This window comes from Acomys russatus, chromosome 14 (genome assembly GCF_903995435.1).
Source record: "Acomys russatus chromosome 14, mAcoRus1.1, whole genome shotgun sequence".
NCBI classification, from domain to species: Eukaryota; Metazoa; Chordata; class Mammalia; order Rodentia; family Muridae; genus Acomys; species Acomys russatus.
This window is the reverse complement of record NC_067150.1, coordinates 48,301,288-48,321,831: the sequence shown is the minus strand read 5'-3', so window position 1 is coordinate 48,321,831 and position 20,544 is coordinate 48,301,288. Positions and strand designations below refer to the sequence as shown.

Here is a 20,544-nt window from a genome sequence, read left to right as displayed (position 1 = left end):
TTCTTAGTTCCCCAAACATCAAACAACAAACGATACCTCAAATCGTTCATCTTCACAACGATAAATGTGCTCTTCATACTGAGTCTTCTTGGAACTAACAAAAGTGGAGTCTTCAGACCAAGATGGAAAGGAAACCCAGGTATCATTTAAAACCTTTGGGTACAAAAGAGGCAGAAAAGCCTGTAAAAACTTACTGGTAATTAGACTTTGTGGATAAAAACGAAGTTACAAAGAGGGGGAGAAAAGCCCAGCTAGCATTACTCCAAACTTTACATTTGCTAAGCGTCCTGGCTGACTTTATATAAACTTGACATAAGCTAGAGTCACCTGAGTCATATGAATGGAGGCAGTCTCAACAGAGAAAATGCCACTATACGATCCAGCTCTAAAGCATTGTCTTCATTAGTAATTGATGGGGCAGGCCCCAGTCCATTGTAGGCAGTGCCATCCCTGAGCCAGTGGTCTTTGGTTCTCTAAGAGAGCAGGCTGAGCAAGCCACAATGAACAAGGCAGAAAGCAGCACTCCACCATGCCTCGGCTTCAGTTCCTGCATCTAGGTTCTTGCCTTGTTTGAGTTCCTGTCCTGACTTCCTTCAGAGATGAACAGTGATGTGAAAGTATAAGGCAAATAAATGCTTTTCTCCCCAAGTTGCTCTGGTCATGATGTTTTCATCACAGCCATAGTAATCCTAACAAGGATGCAAGTTTACAAACAAATAGTGGCTAAAAGTTCTGAATACGAGTTATCTTTGGGGGGAAAAAAAAAAGAAGGTTCATGATGATTTAACAATTCATGTAAATTCTGGCCTTTCCTGAAAGAGAGTTCAGAAGATAATAAGGGCGCTTGCCGCCAACCCTGACCACCTGAGAGACTGATCCTGGGAACCCACACAGTAGCAGAGGTGAACCAACTCTGCCAAGTTGTCTCTGGCCTCCAGAAGCAGATCATGGCCTGCATGCACATATACGTTATCAAATAACAACTTTAAAGCCTCTGGTTCTAGCACTACCACCACCTCATATGAAGAAGCTCAAGATCCCAGGCAGACCCTTACCTCTTTACACAAGGGAGTCCGTCCTGTACACTTGGGCTGCTGGTAGCTTTTTGGCAGGGCTCGGTAGCTGGAGCCCAGTCGTTTACAAGAGGCATAGTCTATCTCCATGGCGATGCCTTCTGTAGCTCGTTCCTTTGGAAAACTTTCCAGATGTACAGACTCCTTATAGCCCAGAAAGTTTTTAAACCAATTAAACAATTCAGGGAATTTCCTGAAGAACCAAACCAAAAGCTGGTAAGCAATTCAAGGCAGGACAGTTATTATGAAGAATATTACAATTCATAATAAAATCACAATTCCATAACCAAAGACAAATTCCAGAAACAATCTTTAACCAGTTAAGTTCCATTTTCCTTATAGAATGCTCTCCCAACAAGACAGTAAGAAGCCATTCTTTGGATCCAAGAATATGGCTTCACTGCTCACATAATTCTCAGGATCTCAAATGCAATTAAGATTCTAGAGCTCTGGTCTAGAATACTTTGTAAACCCTTCTCCCTCTCCCTCTCTCCAGGGTCTCCCTATGTAGCCTAGGCTGTTTCCAACTCACATGCCTCTGCCTCCCCTGCGCTGAGATTAAAGATGTGTGCCATCACATCCAGCTCTGTTTTCCCATCCTGAAAGTTATGCAAGGCTTCCAAGGGCCCTTCTGACACTTGTGACAACTAACAGCTCAGCCACCTTTGTCTACAGCATACCTTTACAATCTCTGCATCAGTACACTAAAGAACCAGGCGCTCTGCTCCTCACTTCACTTACCCCAGAAAAGGAGAGACTAGCTGTACAAGCTCGGCCCGGGAGATCACCTCCTGGTTAAAGATAACAAGGCAGCGAAGGAAGTTTTCATAGGCCTCTGCACTTCGAAGAGCCTTTCGGACCTTATAGAAACAACCACAAGAAAAATGGTTACAAGGAGAATCACAGTCCCTGATTTTTTTAAAAATAGAGTAACCTGAAGGGATATTTACAAGGAATCAATAGTATTTTGCTTAGATATGATAAAAAAGAAAAACACTTAAAGAGAAAACAAGACAGTGTAAGCTGTCTAAACAATCTAAACTGGATACGAATACGTGTGGAGCAAGCACGCTGATGAAGCACTAGAACTGCTGGCCCCAGGTGGTAAACACACAAGGGTCGTTTTACATGTTTTTAGAAATTTCCACAGTTAAAATATGAGATCATGCACTACACCTTCCATGTGCTTGCTACTCCAGAACATGTCAGTTACTTAAGTTTCTGTTGCCCTTCTGAACAGATATTTACAGGAATCTTTGTCAGCAGTTTTCATATTCTTATTATAAAATCTTTGTTGTTTTGTTCCAGGGAAGATGTCATGCAGCAGAGGCAGACCCTACAGTTGCTACACAACTAAGGATAGCCTTTAAACTGGAGCCTCCTGCTCCTGAATGACTGGAATCTGAGCACTACTGCGGCAGAGGCAGCAGGGTCATTGCCTCAAGTTCAAGACCAATCTGCTCCTCAGGACAGCCAGGGCTTTTGCACCAAGACCATGCCTTAAAAAGCAGAAAAGGGCTGAAAGAGGGCTGGAGAGATGGCTTAGTGGTTAGAAACCATACTTACAAACACATGGCATATTTAAGTTCATAAAAGCACACAAACATACACCTAATATTAAATCTTAAAAACAACAACAAAACGAGGCTGAGGATGTGACTCAAATGGCTAAGAGATTCTTCCACGAACACGATGAAGACCAGAGATCAGGTTCCCAGCACCAACACAAAAATGCCAGGCACAGCAGTATAAGGCTAGGAAGTAGCAACAGGAAGATCCCCGAGGCTTCAGATCAGCCAGCGTAGCCAATCAGGGAGTGAGTGTTAGGTTCAGAGAGCCCTTGTCTCAAAAAATAAGGTAGAGAAGACATTCAACTCACCTCTGGCCTCCACACATACATATGAAAGCGCAAGCGCGTGCGCGCGCGCGCCCACACACACACACACACACACGGCTAAGAGATGGTTCAATGAGCCACGCAAGTCTTAGAGCAGGGCTGGGATTTCCAGAGACCACATATAGCCAGAGGCAGCAGGGCTCGATCTGCAATCCCAGCACACCTACACTGAGGCAAGAGGCTGAGACATGAGATTCCCTGGGAGCTCCAGGGCCAGCTACCTCGAGTTGTCAGTGGTGCTCAGCAAAGAGACTCTGCTCCAAGATGAGGGCAGACACCTATGCTTTAATGTGAACATGCCAATGTTCTCTCTCACACACACATATGCATGCATACAGACTATTATCCTACTTTTAGCATTGAAGACTAACAATTTAAAATTTCAGAATTTTAAAATGTTTTAACAGTTTACAGAAAAAGACTACCTAGCTAGGTGTTAAGGCTGTAGTTTTAGTTCTAAAAGCCTACTGTTCGCACTGTGGAGCTTCATGCCCAGGACTTATCAACACAGCTGCTTGTTATGTTCAGATTACCTCCTCCTGTGAAGCAGGAGGTGCTACAGAGAACAGACTGGAACTCACAGATTCACAGACCTTGATCTTAGAGAAGACTATACTTTTTGCACCGTATGCCAATTATTTGCCTTAAATTTATCAGGTTTTAAACCCATGAAAAAGCAGAAAGACGCCCAGCAGACCCTAACCAAATCACTCAACCTAAATAATAAATACATAGGAAGTTTTGTGTCATCCATAACCATTTCTTCCAATGAACTTAACAGAAAGTTTAAGATCCTTACTATATACATACTTTTTGGTGTGTGTGTGTGTGTGTGTGTGTGTGTGTGTGTAACATATATATGTATATATACATACACATACGGACAAAAATGCACTCCTAAGATAACACCATTGTTATCATCAGGACAGAGATGGAAAGCTAGCTGGAGGTATCAGTGATGTAGCCATTAAATAATGTTTTCTATAAACACCCAGCTAGGGCAACCATGACCAGACTAATTCAGACTGAGTCCTGTGAGAAGCCCACCAGCTGCCTACTTCACTGTGGAATCTGTCTGCTAATCATCAACTCGGCTCCAAGGACAGAATCAGATACAGAAATAAAGTCTAACTAAAACAGCATTCATAGTGTCCAGCAGAAATTTCAACTCTAGCTATTATATAAAAACACCTTTAGATTTTTGAAAACACTCAAGTAGTCAGAATTTTCATGCTGGGCACAGTAGTGTATACCTATATCCTGTCTGGAAGGTGAAGGAGGAGCAGTAGTAGTTAAAAGTCATCCCTGGTTTTAGAGCAAGTCTGAGGCATATCTGGGCAGTGTTACAAGACCCTGTCTCAAAACACCAAGAGGATTCTCACCACTCACTCTGTTCCACCAGCAACTAGACCACAGGCCACCTGAAGCACAGCAGAGAGCATGCTAGCGTGTCTGAGGCACTGGGCTCCATGACCAGGGCCACTAATAAAAGAAAAGAAGGGCATAGGGACAAGCACCTTTATTCCTAAGCACTAGGGAGGTAGAGGCAGGCAGAATTATATGAATTTAAGGTCAGCCAATTATCCATAGTAAGTTCCAGGCCAGGTAATGCTACATTGTGAGATCCTAACGGGGGGGGGGGGGGGGGGGGGGTGCGCGGACTGGGGACGACACGACAGAGAGAGAAGAGAGGAGAGGAGAGAGGGAAACACGAATGAGGAACTGTACACCAGCCTGGGCTACATACAAATGGGTTCAGAGGCGATCTGAGTTACATATAGAAAGATTCTGTCTCCAAACAAAACAAAGCCAAAGAATTAAATAAAACACGCCCAAAAAATCCTAACCAGTGGACAGTTTTGGAACAAAACCTTGGGCACTATGTGTTTGTCATTTGTTCTTAACAACTGTATCAAGTGTTGCCCATTACTTACCTTATCAAAAAATAATGATTCAGTCCCAACACCATGCTTACTGGCATCTGCCATTGAAGACTCCTTTAGACTAAGAAGTTTGGGCTTTTTCTGGAATTAAAAAGAAAAGAAAACAAACACAAACAACTCTGTATTTCCTCTGACTTTGCTAAAACAGCTCTGCTAAAGCTAACAATTTTCTCAGAAGAAATGAGAATTCAGTAGTCAAAGATTTATATCCTAACTCTGTTTCTATTAATTTTCTTGACAGTTCCTTTCTTCAAAGGCTACAGATGCCCTCTCCTTTTTGTGTTGGCTTTAAACTCACGATCCTTCTGCCTCTGCTCCCTTCAAAAAATCCTCCTGGAATTTCTCACCATAACCAGAGCTGGCTTGTGAAGCTCAGACACAGCTGAAGGCTTTATTGGAGCCATTTCCTATTGTGAACTCAGGCTGTGGTTCTGGTTAGCTGATGCTAGAGGGAGAAGTGATTGAAAGACCAGCCCCACTAACATGATACCTTCACCTTACTGACACAACTTAATGCTGGTCAGCTGGAGCAGAGAAATTAGTGGCAATTAAGAAAAGACCAGCATCAAAGAAGTGACATCTTCTGGGAAGTGTTCCTTTAAGATCAGCACAAAGAAGCTGCTAGAATAAAGCAAAACCTTTATTTTTGCTAGACAGCCAAAGTCATACTTCGCACTGGCAGCCAAATTTCATCTCCCAGGTGATACTGGTTTTAAAGGCATGAAAGCATCATAGAGAGCAGCCAAAGCTTAGCACTGAGAAAAGCCACTGGTTAAGGTTGCAGCTGGAGTAGCAACTAAAGCCAAGGACTGAAGGGATCATGAGAGAAGAGCCCGGAGGAGGCTACAGGTGAAAGGGCAGCCCAGTTGCTTTAGAAAACCCAAGCATTTTGTAGACGCTAATACTATGACAGGACCACCAAGTAGTAGTGGTAGAGTGGAACTAGCCTGAACCTAGGAGACAATCTGCATGTGCTGCAGCAGTCAGGGCTAGAGAAGTGGCCCAAGGCATTTGGAGGATCCCAGAAGATCCAGAAGATTCCAGAAGATTGAAAGTACACCACAAGTTTTTTTTTAATTTATTTATTTTATTATTTATATAGTATTCTGCCTGCATGTGTACCTACATGCCAGAAGAGGGCACCAGATCTCATTATGGATGGCTATGAGCCACCATGTGGTTGCTTGGAATTGAACTCAGGACCTCTGGAAGAGCAGTCAGTGCTCTTAACCTCTGAGCCATCTCTCCAGCCCTTAAAAATTGTTTTTATTCATTATATATACAGTGCCCTGCCTGCATGTACACCTACCTGCCAGAAGAGGGCATTAGATCACATTATAGATGGTTGTGAGCCACCATGTGGTGGCTGGGAATTGAACTCAGGACCTCTGGAAGAATAGCCAGTGCCCTTAACCACTGAGCCATTTCTCCAGGCCTGGACACGGTTATTTACGCAGTTAAGAGTTTGGTCTTGCTTTATTCAAACTGTGTTTGTGCCCTGGTTCTTCCCTCTTGAAGCAAGAAAACATTTGACCCAGTTTTGACTTTACAGGAGTCCGTAGTGGAGAGATGTTAAACTTTTAAAGGAAGTTCAGATTCTTTGAGACTGGTTATTTTAAAGAGACTGAACTTTTAAGTGTGTTTGAATTTATAAAGATTGTAGAACTTTTAAAGTTATTTATGTTTTATTATATTATGATACTAATATTAATAGGCTATTTGGGGGATAAATTAAAAAGAAAAGGTTCTAATTAAAAAGTGATGTTTGTGTGTCAAGATGACAAGGTCAGTTGTTCTGGCCAGCTTTATGTCAACTTGCCGCACGCTAGAGTCATCTGAAAGAAGGGGACCTCTAAGATCAGGCTGTAGGCAGAGGGGTAAGGCATCTCTTTAACTAGTGAAGCAGAAGGGCACAGCCCACTCATTGTGGGTGGAGCCACCCAGGGAGCTAAAAGAAAGCAGGCTGAGCAAGCCCAGAGAGGCCTGGAAGCAGCACTCCCCATGGCCTCTGCATCAGCTCCGATCTCCAGGTTCCTGCTTGAGTTCTTACCCTGACTTCCTTCCGCCATGAACAATGATGTGGAAGTGCAAACAAAATAAACCCTTGCATTTCCAAGTTGCTTTTTGTAGGCATAAGGTTATGGTGTGGTTTAAATTTTAATGTTCTGTCTAAATGTTGCGTAAAACCTGCTCCCCAATTGCTCTTGTTATGTCAATAAAGCAGTTTACAACCAATCAATGAACAGGGAGAAGAGAATAGAGCTGGACTTCCTGCCAGCCAGTGGGGGAGGAGTTAGAGGAGGAGGCTGGGGAGAGCGAGAAGGAAGTTGCAGAGGAAGGAGCTGGAGCCAAGGAGAGCTACAGAAGTGCAAGTGGGATGTTTGCTGGAGCAGGACAATATAGCATAGAGGGTTAAGAACAGACTTAAGCTGCTCAAGATTGTTTTGTGAGGCCTTATATTATAAAAGAGTCTCACTGGTTGTGGTGGCATTTGCTGAAGGAGGTGGAGGCAGGAGTATCACGAGTTCAAGGCCAGCCTAGACTACACATTTAGCCAAGCTGTGGTGGTGCACGCCTTTAATCCCAGCACTTGGGAGGAGAGGCAAGAGGATCTTGGTGAGTTCCGAGGCCAGCCTGGTCTACAGAGTGTTCCAGGACAGCTGGAGCTGTTACACAGAGAAACCCTGTCTCAGGGGCAAAAAAAAGCCTCAATTATTTGTTTGATAACCAGGTTTTAAAATAAGCTGAAAAAAACAAACACAGATGTATAAAACTAAATTCAACACTTATGGGCACAATATTTTATCACAGCAACAGTCACTCTAAGACACTTTCCCTAAGCCAAAAAGTATCTTTATTGGGCTCTAATACCACACTAACTGCTTCCAGGCTGGCACATACTATCCGGGGTAAATCTTTAATCTACACTACTTCATTTGCCCAACAGACAGAATAATCATCTTATCAGCACATCCACTCAGGCTTTATTTGTTGTATTTTGTTTTTGTTTTTAAAGACAGTATCACTTGGTAGCCCTGGCTTCCCTCAAGCTCAAGAGATCTGGCTGCTTTTTTACTGCCCCACCCACCACAGTGCTGACATTATAGGTGTCACTACAACACCTAGTCAGATTAATAATTTAACATTTATTTTAAAGGGAGAAAAAAGGTCATTACAGTGGTACACACCTGTATTCCCTTCACTCATTTGTGTGAGACAGGAGGATGGCAGTTAGACTGAACTACTTACTGATTACCAAATTAGTGAAGGGTACCTGGTGAGATGGTTTCTCTAACACACACACACAAACGCATGCACGCTCGCGCCACCACCACCAAGCAAAAATGGATAGGCAGTAATGTAACCCATTAGGCAAAATTTACTTTAAAAAGCCCCCATCTTACTACCTGTGAGGAACTTTAAGATCTGTGGACAGCAGCTATCTCAGAGCACACAGGCTCAGCCCACAGCTCCTGCTAGCTATGGGATATCAAAACTGTGTGCTAGCATACTGTTTCTACCTGTGGACCATCAGTATGCAAGGAAACAGACCTAAAGCAAGCTCTTAGCTATTTAGCTGATTCTTACAATCCACAGACTATTTGAAGTTAAAAACAAAACAAAACAAAACACCAAACCATTACTATATTTAACCTGATTCCAAAACCAAGAAACACTGCAAGCACCCAAACAATGGACTCTTTCAGAGTCCATCGATCCTTGGAGTCACTTACTTGTTGATATCCACTGTCTTCCACTGTCTTTTTTTTTTTTTTTTTAAATCAAATTCTGTAGACACCTCTATTTCATACTATATAATTTAGAAATCCCAGAGAAATTCAACATTGACTACATACAGCTTCCTTCTTATCCGAGACACACTAAATCCAAGACAGCAAGCTGGGCTTTCTATGGACAACGCCATCAGTGTTTACTGTAGTATTACTAACACAAACTGAAGATTTCCCTCTAGCACAAACCAACGCTCTTTCCTTGAAAACTAATGTAGGTAAGATCTGTCAACTAGAGGACAGGCCTCTAGCCAAAGCCACTGAACAAAAGCCTCTGCCATTACAGAGCACTATGTTCACAAGAATTGAATTACAGCCGGGGGCATGGTAGTGAACACCTTTAATCCCAGCACCCAGGAGGCGGGTCGCTGTGAGTTCAAGGCCAGCCTGGTCTACAAAAGCAACTCTAGGACAGCCAGAGCTACATAGAGAAACCCTGTCTTGAAAAAAACCTAAAAATAAATAAAATAATTGAATTGTCCCAGGTCACTCATTTATTTATAAGAATCTTCTTTCTCAGCCAGGCGTGGTGGTGCACACCTTTAATCCCAGCACTTGGAAGGCAGAGGCAGTGGATCACTTTGAGTTCAAGGCCAGCCTGGTCTACAGAGTGAGTCTGGGGCAGCCAAGGCTACAGAGAGTCCCTGTCTCAAACCCCCTCCCCCAAAAAATCTTCTTTCTCCAACACAAGAAAAGCTTCACACATCAAATCATGAGAAACATTAGTTACAGTTAAGTTGTGGTAAAAAAACCAAACCAAAACAAACAAACAAAAGGAGCCAGAAGCTCATAGCAAAGAGATAATATAGGAGAAATGAAAGAACTGAAAACACAGTGTGATCCACACAGCAAGTGCTTTTCTGACCCACCTTCTGCTTTGCGGGGAATCTCTGTGACTATGCCAGCCTGGCCTGGGTCTACAGGATGAGACCACCTTACCTTCTAGCTGCCTGCTCTCACCTTCACTGGAGGTGTGGCTCCCGTTCCAGAGTGCCTGCGGATCTGGCAGCCATTCTGGCTGGGCCTCTGCGGCTTGTTATTCAGTTGCGGCTTCTTCACAGTGCCTCCATGGTCGTTTCTCACAGAATCAACCTTCTCAGCAGTTGTTTTGCTTAAAAGCTGTTAAGACATATGAGGCAAATTAATACTTTAATCAAAGCATCATCTAAAAAGTGCCGTCTTCCTGTAGCTTTCCAACTTATGGTAACAACAATCTTAAATAACGTAGTTTGTCTAAATGAGATTACCACTGAGCTGTTGGCATCTGGCAGGAACTGTCCAAACTCAGATAAAAGATCTTCCTGGTTTTTGAAGAGACGAGCCACTTGGGCATACACCTCCTGCTCGGTCAAGGCGGGAGTGTAGTTCCCTCCTGCTTCCTTGGCATTTCGCTGTTCTTTCTGAAGAATGAAAGAAGGTGCAAATGATATTAGGAGGGCTACTGTTTTGAATCCTTTGCCACTGACCAATTATTTTCTTAAGTTTTTTTTTTTTTATTTAAGTTTTTTAGTTTTTTAAAGACAGGGTTTCTCTGTGTAGCATTGGCTGTCCTGGACTCGCTCTGTAGACCAGGCTGGCCTCGAACTCACAGCGATCCACCTGCCTCTGCCTCCCGAGTGCTGGGATTAAAGGCGTGTGCCACCACGCCTGGCTCTGAAGATTTTGATATGAGTAAAATATGTTATCTACTTCAGCTACACTAAAGGAAGTTTTAAATTACTGTTTTGATTGCAGTCTTTTGAGAAAGGAGAAGGCGTTAAATGACAGGTCTTTATAAAACTACAAACACATGAATGCTCCTTTAATTAAACTTATAAGACAAGAAGACACTAGAAAATTTCCTCCATGTTTTCTTGTAAATTAATCACACTACAGAAATTACCCTCAGAAATTTCCAATATGAAACAAGCGTTCTCTTCACAGCTAGTGAGCTTAAAAACCCTGACAAGATGCTACCAGGTAAGCAGTGCAAGTAAGTAAAACTGGCTTCATAAGCACAGCCTAGTTCCAAGCACTTAGTATTCCCAGTAAGAATTACTGGGCACAATGACTACTAGATCTTCTCAGACTAGGTACTGAGTTTGACTATCATGTAAGTAGAACCTAATGTTACCATGATAAAAAGCACCATTTCTAAGCTGGGTATGGAGGCAGAGGCCAGCCACTCGGGAGGCTGAGGCAAAAGGATCACCAGAGCCCAGGATTATAAGACCTGCTGAAGGAGGGACAAATGAGTAACTCTCTTACCTGGTATGTGTGTAAAATCTCCAAGAAGGCTTTGTAGATGTCTGGCTGGCCCTGGAATCTGTTCTTGATCTTATTAACATAGTTGATGGCATGATTAAACTCCACAGGTTGATTGTTCTGCAAAGATGGAGCCGTTCCCAAGGAGATTGTCACTGGTGTGTGAGGCTGGACGGGCGGAGACCGTGGGGATGCATATGGTGGGAGTGGAGGAGTCTGCTGACTGGTTGGAGTATGTGCCTGCAGTTGGGAAGGCTAAAAAGAAAAGTATTTTCCTCAAGAACATAGGTGGTTTGACATTGGGGAAGGAAATTCAAACAAAAACAAAAAATCCAAGGTATCTGATGAACCCATATCCTTTATTTACTCATTTAAGCTATTAAGTACTGATTAAACCAAACCATATTAGTTCAGCTCAAATCATACAGGACAGAGCAGGAGATGTAGACGGATTTCATGTTGACACTATCTCAGACTCAAATTTCCTAAATACACCCTTCAATCAGGAGCCATTTCTAATTATAGGGACACAATTTTCATATGCAGTTTTTTAAGCTCAATACCTCAACAGGTACAAATTAAAAAGAAAATTCATCCTACACAGATTTTTTTTTTAATCCAGGATAACGACAATTTAACTGTTCCTATAATCCAACGTGAAACGTTTCTAAACCAGCTCTGTTCGACAGAATACTTTGAAATAATAGAATGCTCTTTCATTATGCCACCCAATACAAGACCCACCAGCTACATGCTAGTTCTTGAGAATTTGAAATTTAGCTAATGCAACTAAAACACTGAATTTGCTTGAACTGAATCCTACGTGGCTAGCAATTATTCTATCATTTCTAGATCAAAACTATCTTCCACTTATTGTGATCATCAGCTGACCTGGCAAATAGATTAACTTTACTATAGATTTTTGAGTTAGATTGTTTGTTTATTTATTTATTTATTTATTGGTTTTTCGAGACAAGGTCTCTCTGTGTTAGCCTTGGCTGTCCTGGACTCACTTTGTAGACCAGGCTGGCCTTGAACTCACAGCGATCCGCCTGCCTCTGCCTCTCGAGTGCTGGGATTACAGGCGTGTGCCACCATGCCCGGCTGAGTTAGTTTTTAAAACAGCTCAGGATGTCTTCAAATTTCTTATCCTTCTGCTTCGACCTCCCAAGTGCTGAGATTTACAGAGATGTCTTCATGCCCAGCTCTGCAACGATGTTTATAAAGTGATAATCATACAAGGAAAGTCTAATTTCTCCATAATAAAAACAATCATTTCTCAATGAGGTGTGATGGCAACATCTAGATTCCCAGTTACTCAGGACCACCAAAAGCCCAGGAGCTGGGCACAGTGGCACACTTTTAATTTTAATTCCAACACGTGGGAAGCAGAGGCAGGCGAATAGATCTGAGTTTGAGGCCAGCCTGGGCTAGCCACAGAGAAAACTTCGTCTTGAAAAACAAAACCAAATAAGCAAAAGAAAAAAAACAAAAAACAAAAAAACAGCCTGGGCAATGCAGAAAACCCAAGTCGAAGCCACTGCAGAGGCTCGCCCAACAGAAGCTGAGGACAAACAAGTCCCAGAATCTGCTACATGATGATTTAAGTGAGCATCTAAGTAATACAGACTATAAATGAGAACCGCTCAACAGCAATGAGCTGACAACATCCTCTCTAATGACATTGTTGGAGCTTGTCACAAGGACTTTCTAGTTGATGTAGTGTGTCCCTCCCACAACTCACCTTGCTGACTTTGGCAGGTGTGGGCTGAGGAGCAGGCTGAACAGGAGTGGGAGCTGACGGGGCTGAAGGCTGGGAAGGATGCTGAGGTGGTGCCTGAGGCTGGGGCTGGATGCCATGGGTGGGAATCTGATGAACCTGGCCAGGAGTGGTCACATTCACCATATCATTAGTCTGCACCTCAATTTTGTAGCCAGGAGGCAAGAAGGTGTTAAAGCCCATGATCAGGTCAGGGTGGCCTTTAAATAGCTGAGACACTCGACTTATTACTCCTGGAGTATCAATGCTGACAAAAACAAGAGGACAAAAAAGTGATGAGAGGCAAGCTTGACAAAAACCCTTAACTTCTCACCGTTTTCTCTAAATAGCAAAACATAATAGTAAAGGCCAAGTCAAATTTCAAATCCACTTTAGGCTTTGTCACAATTTTGAGTAAAATATACATTTAAGGCAACAATTCTATCAAGCAGATGTACGAACAGTGCACCTAAACTGTTTCCAAGCCACACCCAACCTTGGATATGTCAGTACAGATCTTAATGGGCTTCTGTCTAGACTGTTCAGGTAAGTTACTCTCAAACAATGAGACAGACCCGAATATCCCAGGTTATCTTACATTAACTTGAAGGGAAAAAACCAAAACAAAACCAAAAACAAGTGGCCTAAAAAGCAAAAGAAAGCCAGCTAGCACGCCTTTAATCCCAGCACTCAGCAAGAGAGGTAGGTGGATCTCTGTGAGTTCAAGGACAGCCTGGTATACAAAGAGAGTTCTAGACAGCTAAGGCTACACAGAGAAACCTTGTCAAAAAAATAAAAATAGCCCAGTGAGCCGGGCGTGGTGGCGCACGCCTTTAATCCCAGCACCCGGGAGGCAGAGGCAGGTGGATCGCTGTGAGTTCGAGGCCAGCCTGGTCTACAAAGTGAGTCCAGGATGGCCAAGGCTACACAGAGAAACCCTGTCTTGGAAAAAAAAAAAAAAAATAGCCCAGTGCTCTACAATTAACACCTTAAACCCAAAATACAGCACTACATAGTTCTACACTCGTTTAAGCCTAGAACTTGAGAGGCTGAGGCAAGAGGACTTCCCAAAGTTCAAGTCACTCTAGCTATATATAGCAAGACTGTCTCAAAAGCAGTCCCACAATGAAAACAATAATCTATAAAAAGAGTGGTCGGTGTCTCTCTCTCTCTCTCTCTCTCTCTCTCTCTCTCTCTCTCTCTCTCTCTGTCACACACACACACACACACACACACACACACACACACATACACTCCACCTAAAAATCAACATGCCAAGCATAAATTTATGTGGGGCTTCACATAATCTTTACCTCTGAGATTTAAATTCCTTCATGATGTCAAGGAAATCATTGTAGACCTGAGGTTGACTACCAAACTGCAGCTTCACCTGGTCAAGATAGGACAAGGCATCCTCCACCTGGGCAGGAATACAATTTAAGAGACATAAGAAGTCAAAACTTTTTTTAAAAGATTTGTTTTTATTATTTATTTATTTATTTATTGTGTATGAATGCTGTGTCTGCATGTACACCTGCAGGCATGAAGAGGGCACCAGATCACATTATAGATGGTTGTGAGCCATCATGCGGTTGCTGGAAATTGAACTCAGGATCTCTGGAAGAGCAGACAGTGCTCTTTAACAGCTTGGGCTATCTCTCCAGGCCAGAAGTCAAAACTTTTAACAAAAGGTTGCATGCCTGTAATCCCACCACTCGGGAAGCAGAGGCACATGGATCTCTATGAGTTCAAGGCCAGACTGGTCTACAGAGCCAACCAGGACACCCAGGGCTACACAGAGAAACTCTGTCTCCTAAAAAAACAACAAAAAGCCCTATAGCCTTGGATAATTTCTGTAGGGAATGATCAGTGACTAATAATTGTATTACCATAGTATTCACTTATCTATCTCCTAAGTACTTGCTAAGATACAACAAAGCAGACCCAATGTAGGTGTTAAAGATTCAATAAACAAATTAAAATCATAAATCCATAAAATTTACTCATGTCTAGTGAAAATCCTAACACAATGGAGGTAAAATAACCACTGAGAGGCGTAACAGCACATGGAAACTGCATCACTTTCTCCTCCAAAGTGAGGGAAACCCAAGAGGTAATTTATAAGCTGAAACCTAAGGACAGGTACTTGTGAATAATGTTAGCGACAGCAGCAGGGGTGTGGCTTCATGTTGCCCATGTGCACAACCCAAACCAGCTAGCTCAGTTTGGCTAGAAGTTAAGTATTGGGAGGAAGAATAGACAGATGAAAAATGGCAGGATTCAGATCATGAAGGACCCTGTTAGTCCTGCAAAATATCAACTTAGATGTTTATCTTCTCCGTTTCATGTCTTCCAGTTGATAGAACCATAGGACAGACTAAAAGAAAGGAAGGAATGGGGCTATAAAGATGCCACAATGGGAAAAATGCTCACCTTGCAAGCATGAGGACCTGAGACAGGATCCCCACAACATATATAAAAGTTGGCCACATTACTAGCTCTGTAAGCCCAGTACAGGTGCTGTAGATAGTACCTGGACAGAAGTAGATCTAAGAAGGCAGCTGGCTGGCCAGACACTGGCAGAAATGGGACCTTGTCTCAAAAAGTATGACATAAAGCAAATACAGAAGACACCCAATATTAACCCCAGGCCTACACACATATGAATAGGTGCATTCCCGCTAACACAGACACATGCATACACACACGCAAACACACCCCACACACATACAAACAAACAAAACCCAAAACCAAAAACTATGAAGGGAAGAGCCAGAAGGAAGGGATAATTCTAACTGATGTGAGAAAGGCTTGATTACAGTTCTCGTCAAAAGTACAGAAAACTCAACAGATTCAAAAGCTTTTAGCAAGAAGTGGTAGGATTTGAGAATTAATTGAATATAAAAGACAAGGGAAATTGAGCATTCAAAAGTGACCTACCACAAACAAATGAATTTGGAGGGCTAGAAATACATGAGTGTAACTTGGGATGTTATAATACTTAGGAGACAGCCAAAGGAAACACCTATTACATAGTCTGAGATAATATCTTAAACTGCACAAAGTTTGACTAACATCTGATTTTGTTATAAGCTAGAATTTTCGATATACTATGAAACAAAGTGTTTATGTTCGTTAAACCATTAAGTGATGTTAAAGCGTGAATGGCCTCTAAAACTTGCGCATCTAGAAACGTGCTTTTAGTTTTTATTTTGTTTTGCTGGGAATTCAATCTACTGGCTGCTGCATGCTATGCAAGTGTTCTACACTAAGCTACATGGCCCTAGTTCATACCCTCTTATGTGTATTGTGTGTGTGGGCAAACAAGGGGAGCATGCTAAGGACCATAAGCACTCTGCTACTTACCTATGCTCCCTAGCACCAAAGTGAAAATCGGAGTGCCCCGCCCCCCCCCAATTAAAGCCAGCAAGTTACACGTGCTAAACAAGGTCTCTACCACTAAGCCACACCCCCAGAGTCCATGACAAAAGCTACCTGCTTCTCCTCTTCTCTCTCTGACAAGTATTCATGTGTGTGGGGCCAGAACAAATCTTAGTCAGTCTTCAGGTACCATCCATCATCTTTTCGAGACTGAGTCTCACCATCCTGCAACTCCCCAAGTAGACGAAGCTGGGTGGCTAATTAGCAGCAAGCGATTGTACTATGTCTGCCTCCCCAAGGAATTACAGTACACGCCCCAACCACCACCTGCAGCTTTTAAAGATGGGACTCTGAGGATTCAACTCACTTGTCAACTAGTCTATAGCCTTAGCTGATGTTCTGGGTAGTATTAAGTGGGGCCTGTAGAAGACAGACACCATGAATGAGGAAGTGACTTGGTAGAGGACTTGGAGGGAATTTTTGTTGATGTTTTGAGCCTTCTATCTTCTACCATATGCAATGTTTTTTGTTTGGGATATTTTTGTTGTTGTTGCTTTTTTGTTTGTTTTAAGATTTATTTATTACTTATACAGTATTCACCCTGCATGTTAGCTAGCAGGACAGAAGTGGGCACCAGATTTCATTATAGATGGTTATGAACCACCATATGGTTGATGGGAATTGAACTTAGGACCTTTGGAAGAACAGCCAGTGCTCGTAACTTCTGAGCAATCTCTCCAGCCCTGGTTTTTGTTTTAAGAGACAAGGTTTTACTATGTAACCCTGGCTGGCCTAGAACTTGCAATGTAGACCAGGATGCCTTTGAACTCCCAGATAGCTACCTGCCTCTGCCTCCAAGTGTTGAAATTAAACACATCACAACCATATCCTGCTTTTAAACATATTCTCATTCTCTCTCTGTCTCTCTCTGTCTCTCTCTCTCTGTGTGTGTGTATGTGTGTGTGTGTGTGTGTGTGTGTGTGTGTGTGTGTGTGTGTGTGTGTGTGTGTAGTATTTGAATGAGAATGACCCCATAGGCTCATGTTAGCATGGCATGTCTGGTCTCCAATTAATGAACTGTTTGGGAAGTATTGAGAGGTGTGGCTTTGTTGGAGTAAGTGTGTCACTAGGAGTAGACTCTGAAGTTTCAAAAGCCCATGCAAGGCCCAGTCTGCCTCCTCCACCCCCATGCCTGCAGATCAGGTGTGAGCTCTCAGCCATTTATTTCTCCAGCACCATTCCTGCCTGCTGTCATGCCCCGCACCATGATGACCATGGACAAGCCCTCTGAAACCACAGGGTAACCCCCAGTTGAATGCCTTTTCTCTATAAACTGTTTGCTCATAGCAGTAAAACAGTAAGTAAGAGACATACATACAAGCACAGACACTGACCCAATGGCAGGCAAGGGCTAGGCTCAGTATCAGAAGGCTTGTCTAAAAGTGTGTGTGGCCTTGTGTTCAATGTCCAGTATTATCATGAGAAAGAAGCAAAAAACCAAAACTGGCAATGTGAGACTACACAGTTGTTAAATTCTCTAGTGATGCAAAAAATTCAAGGGCTGCTGTGTTGGTTCCGCTGGTACTCGACACCAATTCTGCAGACCCACATGGCACAGAAAGAGAACTAACCTCCAAAAGCTGTTCTCTGGCCTCCAAGAACGAGCTGCTAGTTGCATGTGACACACACACACACGTATTTTGAAATTTTTCAAATTTTAAAAAAGGGACGGGGGATTGGTACGTGGCAGTGACCCCAGCATATGAGAAGCAAAAGCAGAGTCAAAGTGATCCTCAACTGCAGTTTTCAGAGCAACCTGAATCAAGTGCTGTCTCAACCTACACTCCCCCAAGGAAAACTCAACAAATTATTATATTTAGAAATCCTATCAATCAAGATCTTTTAACTGAAAAAAACCCCAACTTGGTCGGGCGTGGTGGTGCACGCCTTTAATCCCAGCACTCGGGAGGCAGAGGCAGGCAGATCGCTGTGAGTTTGAGGCCAGCCTGGTCTACAAAGTGAGTCCGGGACAGTCAAGGCTAACACAGAGAAACCCTGTCTCAAAAAAAAAAATAAAATAAATAAAAATAAAAAAAATAAAAAAAAACAAAAACCCAACTCTACCCAAAATTTACTCTACAATCCCAGTCCTGGGCTCTTTCTTAAAAACTAAAACAAAAACAATAAAGCATGTTCCATATACTTATATATACAACTCCCTAAAGAAAAGCAGGTGAAAGAAATAGATAACGTCCTCTGGGGGGCTGACTGGAAAAGCCTGTAGCAACAAGCCCAGGATTAGTGCTTACACTCAGGACACTCTCCTTGACACTGTGACGCTCTATCTAAAAGTTCTAACCTCTATCCAGAAAGGGTTCTAGAAGTTTAAGGACCAATTTATAAAGGTTTTAGAATATTAAGGCATCATCTACAGAACACAGTATAAGTCACATCAAACCAAGAATTCAAAAATTTCCCCAGACTCAGTAAAATGTAAAGCTCACAGCAGTGCCTCATCTGCAACACAGCACTCACTCTATAAGCAGAATGTGAAAACATCCAAATTTCTCAAATAGCACAAATAACCTATGCTTTCTTTACAATCTATTCCTCAGTAACTACTCCAAAATTACATAAACCAAGATAGAAAATTTCATAAAATTCTCCTATGTTGTCTAACTTTGGTGTTTTTACAAGCTATTTACACAGTAAGTAGTGTCCTCAGGCCAATACTAAATTCCTTAGAATGGACATCATGAAGCAGGTATCACAGAAGTCAGCTAAGCAGTACAGCAGCTCTTGTAGACAGAAAATCAGTTGTGAGCTCTCCAGTGAATGTCTGAAACATGCACAGTCTGAACCCTACCCTACTAAACTGTTTTTGTTCCTCTCTATATAGATTTATGACAAAATCAGACTGAGAAATTAGACACTGCAAATATTGATAAGGGACCATCTTTCTTACCAACCTCACTCAGCCTATCTTTTCCTACCTTATCAAGTTAAGAACTGTCACACTTTCACTGTGAAGGCACTTTATGGCTTCTCCAGGATACCTCAATTATGAATATTAATATTCTTGTACTTGGGCCTATGATCTGATTTTCTAAGTGACTAACAGGCAGACTAGATAATGAGTATGCTCAGTAAAAGGATGATTTACACCACAATTTGGATAGAGGGACAGTGTGAGATTGCATCAAAATACCACTCCTGATGGCACAGCATTTATAACATATATTGTTTATTCTGGAAAGTTTTTATTTCAATTTTCAACCACTTGGCTATAAGTAACTAAAATAGCAGAAAGCAAGTTTTCAAGTAAGAGGGAGACGACATTAGGGAAAACAAAAAGTAGACATATTTTGACACACAAATGTACTTTGGGGTATACTGTTCACTCCTACAATGATAGGATTAGACAGAATTAGGCTATTACAACAAAATGAAGAGAACACATCTCATCACTTCAGTTTTAACTTAGGTTTTCTGTACTTGATTTCAAACTAATTTACCTAAAGGTCAATCAGAAAAGTGGAAAACTAAGCAATTACTTAAAAAACAAACAAACAAACAAACAAACAAAAAAACCCCACAAATTTCAAAAAATAATACACAAAGAGACAAAAAAGTTAGCTGGGAATACAAGCTTCAATAAATCCTTGTCTCATGCATTTGAAAACACAATGTATTCAGAACACATGAAAACACTGACACTTCACTCTGCTATTCTCTGAAAACTTTATCATTAGGGATGTCTCAAAAGTGGTATGTTTTACTAAGCATGGATTTAAAGATGCCCACAAGTTCAGCTGTTAAGAGCAAGAAAGAGATTAAGTCTAAACTGTATTATGGCGCTAACTTGCTATACCCAAATTAGTCTACGCCCAGACATACATGCACTTGATGACAATAACTCTTCAATTCTGGCATGTTTGAGTACATGAATGCTAACAGCCAACACTTTATGAGTGTATGTTTCTTTGGATCAGACACTGGTAAAAAGGGGAAATAAACATAGGTTTTGAGACAAAAACAAAGCAAAACTTCTTGTAATTCCAACTCCACTCTCGCAGATTAAGGAAATATTTCCTGCTGAAGAAAAAGTGATCTAAGGAAAGAAACAGAATACTACCTTGAGCCTCTGAAACTGCTGCTGTCCCTGCACTGGTGCGACTGGTGGGGCTGGATGGGCATGGCTCTGAACCACCTGGCCTCCGTGAGGCTGCACAGCTGTTGGATGATGATGGCTGCTATGAACTGCTGCTATGGTGGGTCCATGACTGCCAGAACTTTGTGGCACAGCTGAAACCTGGGGTGAACAAAACACAAATTAAGGCTTGTACATTCTTCTCCAAGTTCATCTAGAGAAATAACACAAATGCACAAAGCATACGTATTTCTGCATGCATAAACAGACTGAAAAAAGAAAAAAGGAATTAGTGATGCCAAAGCC

General features: G+C 42.1%; 1 protein-coding gene across 1 annotated transcript in view; it reads right to left on the bottom strand.

Annotated features, from left to right (window-relative positions):
* The window catches only part of Sin3a (SIN3 transcription regulator family member A), a 53,784-nt gene that overhangs the window by 22,818 nt on the left and 10,422 nt on the right, over positions 1–20,544 (bottom strand). Inside the window, exons 3-12 of the mRNA XM_051156518.1 lie at positions 20,224–20,400; positions 14,021–14,127; positions 12,693–12,975; positions 10,952–11,203; positions 9,952–10,104; positions 9,665–9,823; positions 4,905–4,994; positions 1,815–1,933; positions 1,056–1,266; positions 37–153 (exon numbers count right to left, since the gene is read on the bottom strand). Coding sequence (XP_051012475.1) covers positions 37–153; positions 1,056–1,266; positions 1,815–1,933; positions 4,905–4,994; positions 9,665–9,823; positions 9,952–10,104; positions 10,952–11,203; positions 12,693–12,975; positions 14,021–14,127; positions 20,224–20,400 — 1,668 coding nt within the window. The remainder of the gene's footprint in view (positions 1–36; positions 154–1,055; positions 1,267–1,814; positions 1,934–4,904; positions 4,995–9,664; positions 9,824–9,951; positions 10,105–10,951; positions 11,204–12,692; positions 12,976–14,020; positions 14,128–20,223; positions 20,401–20,544) is intronic.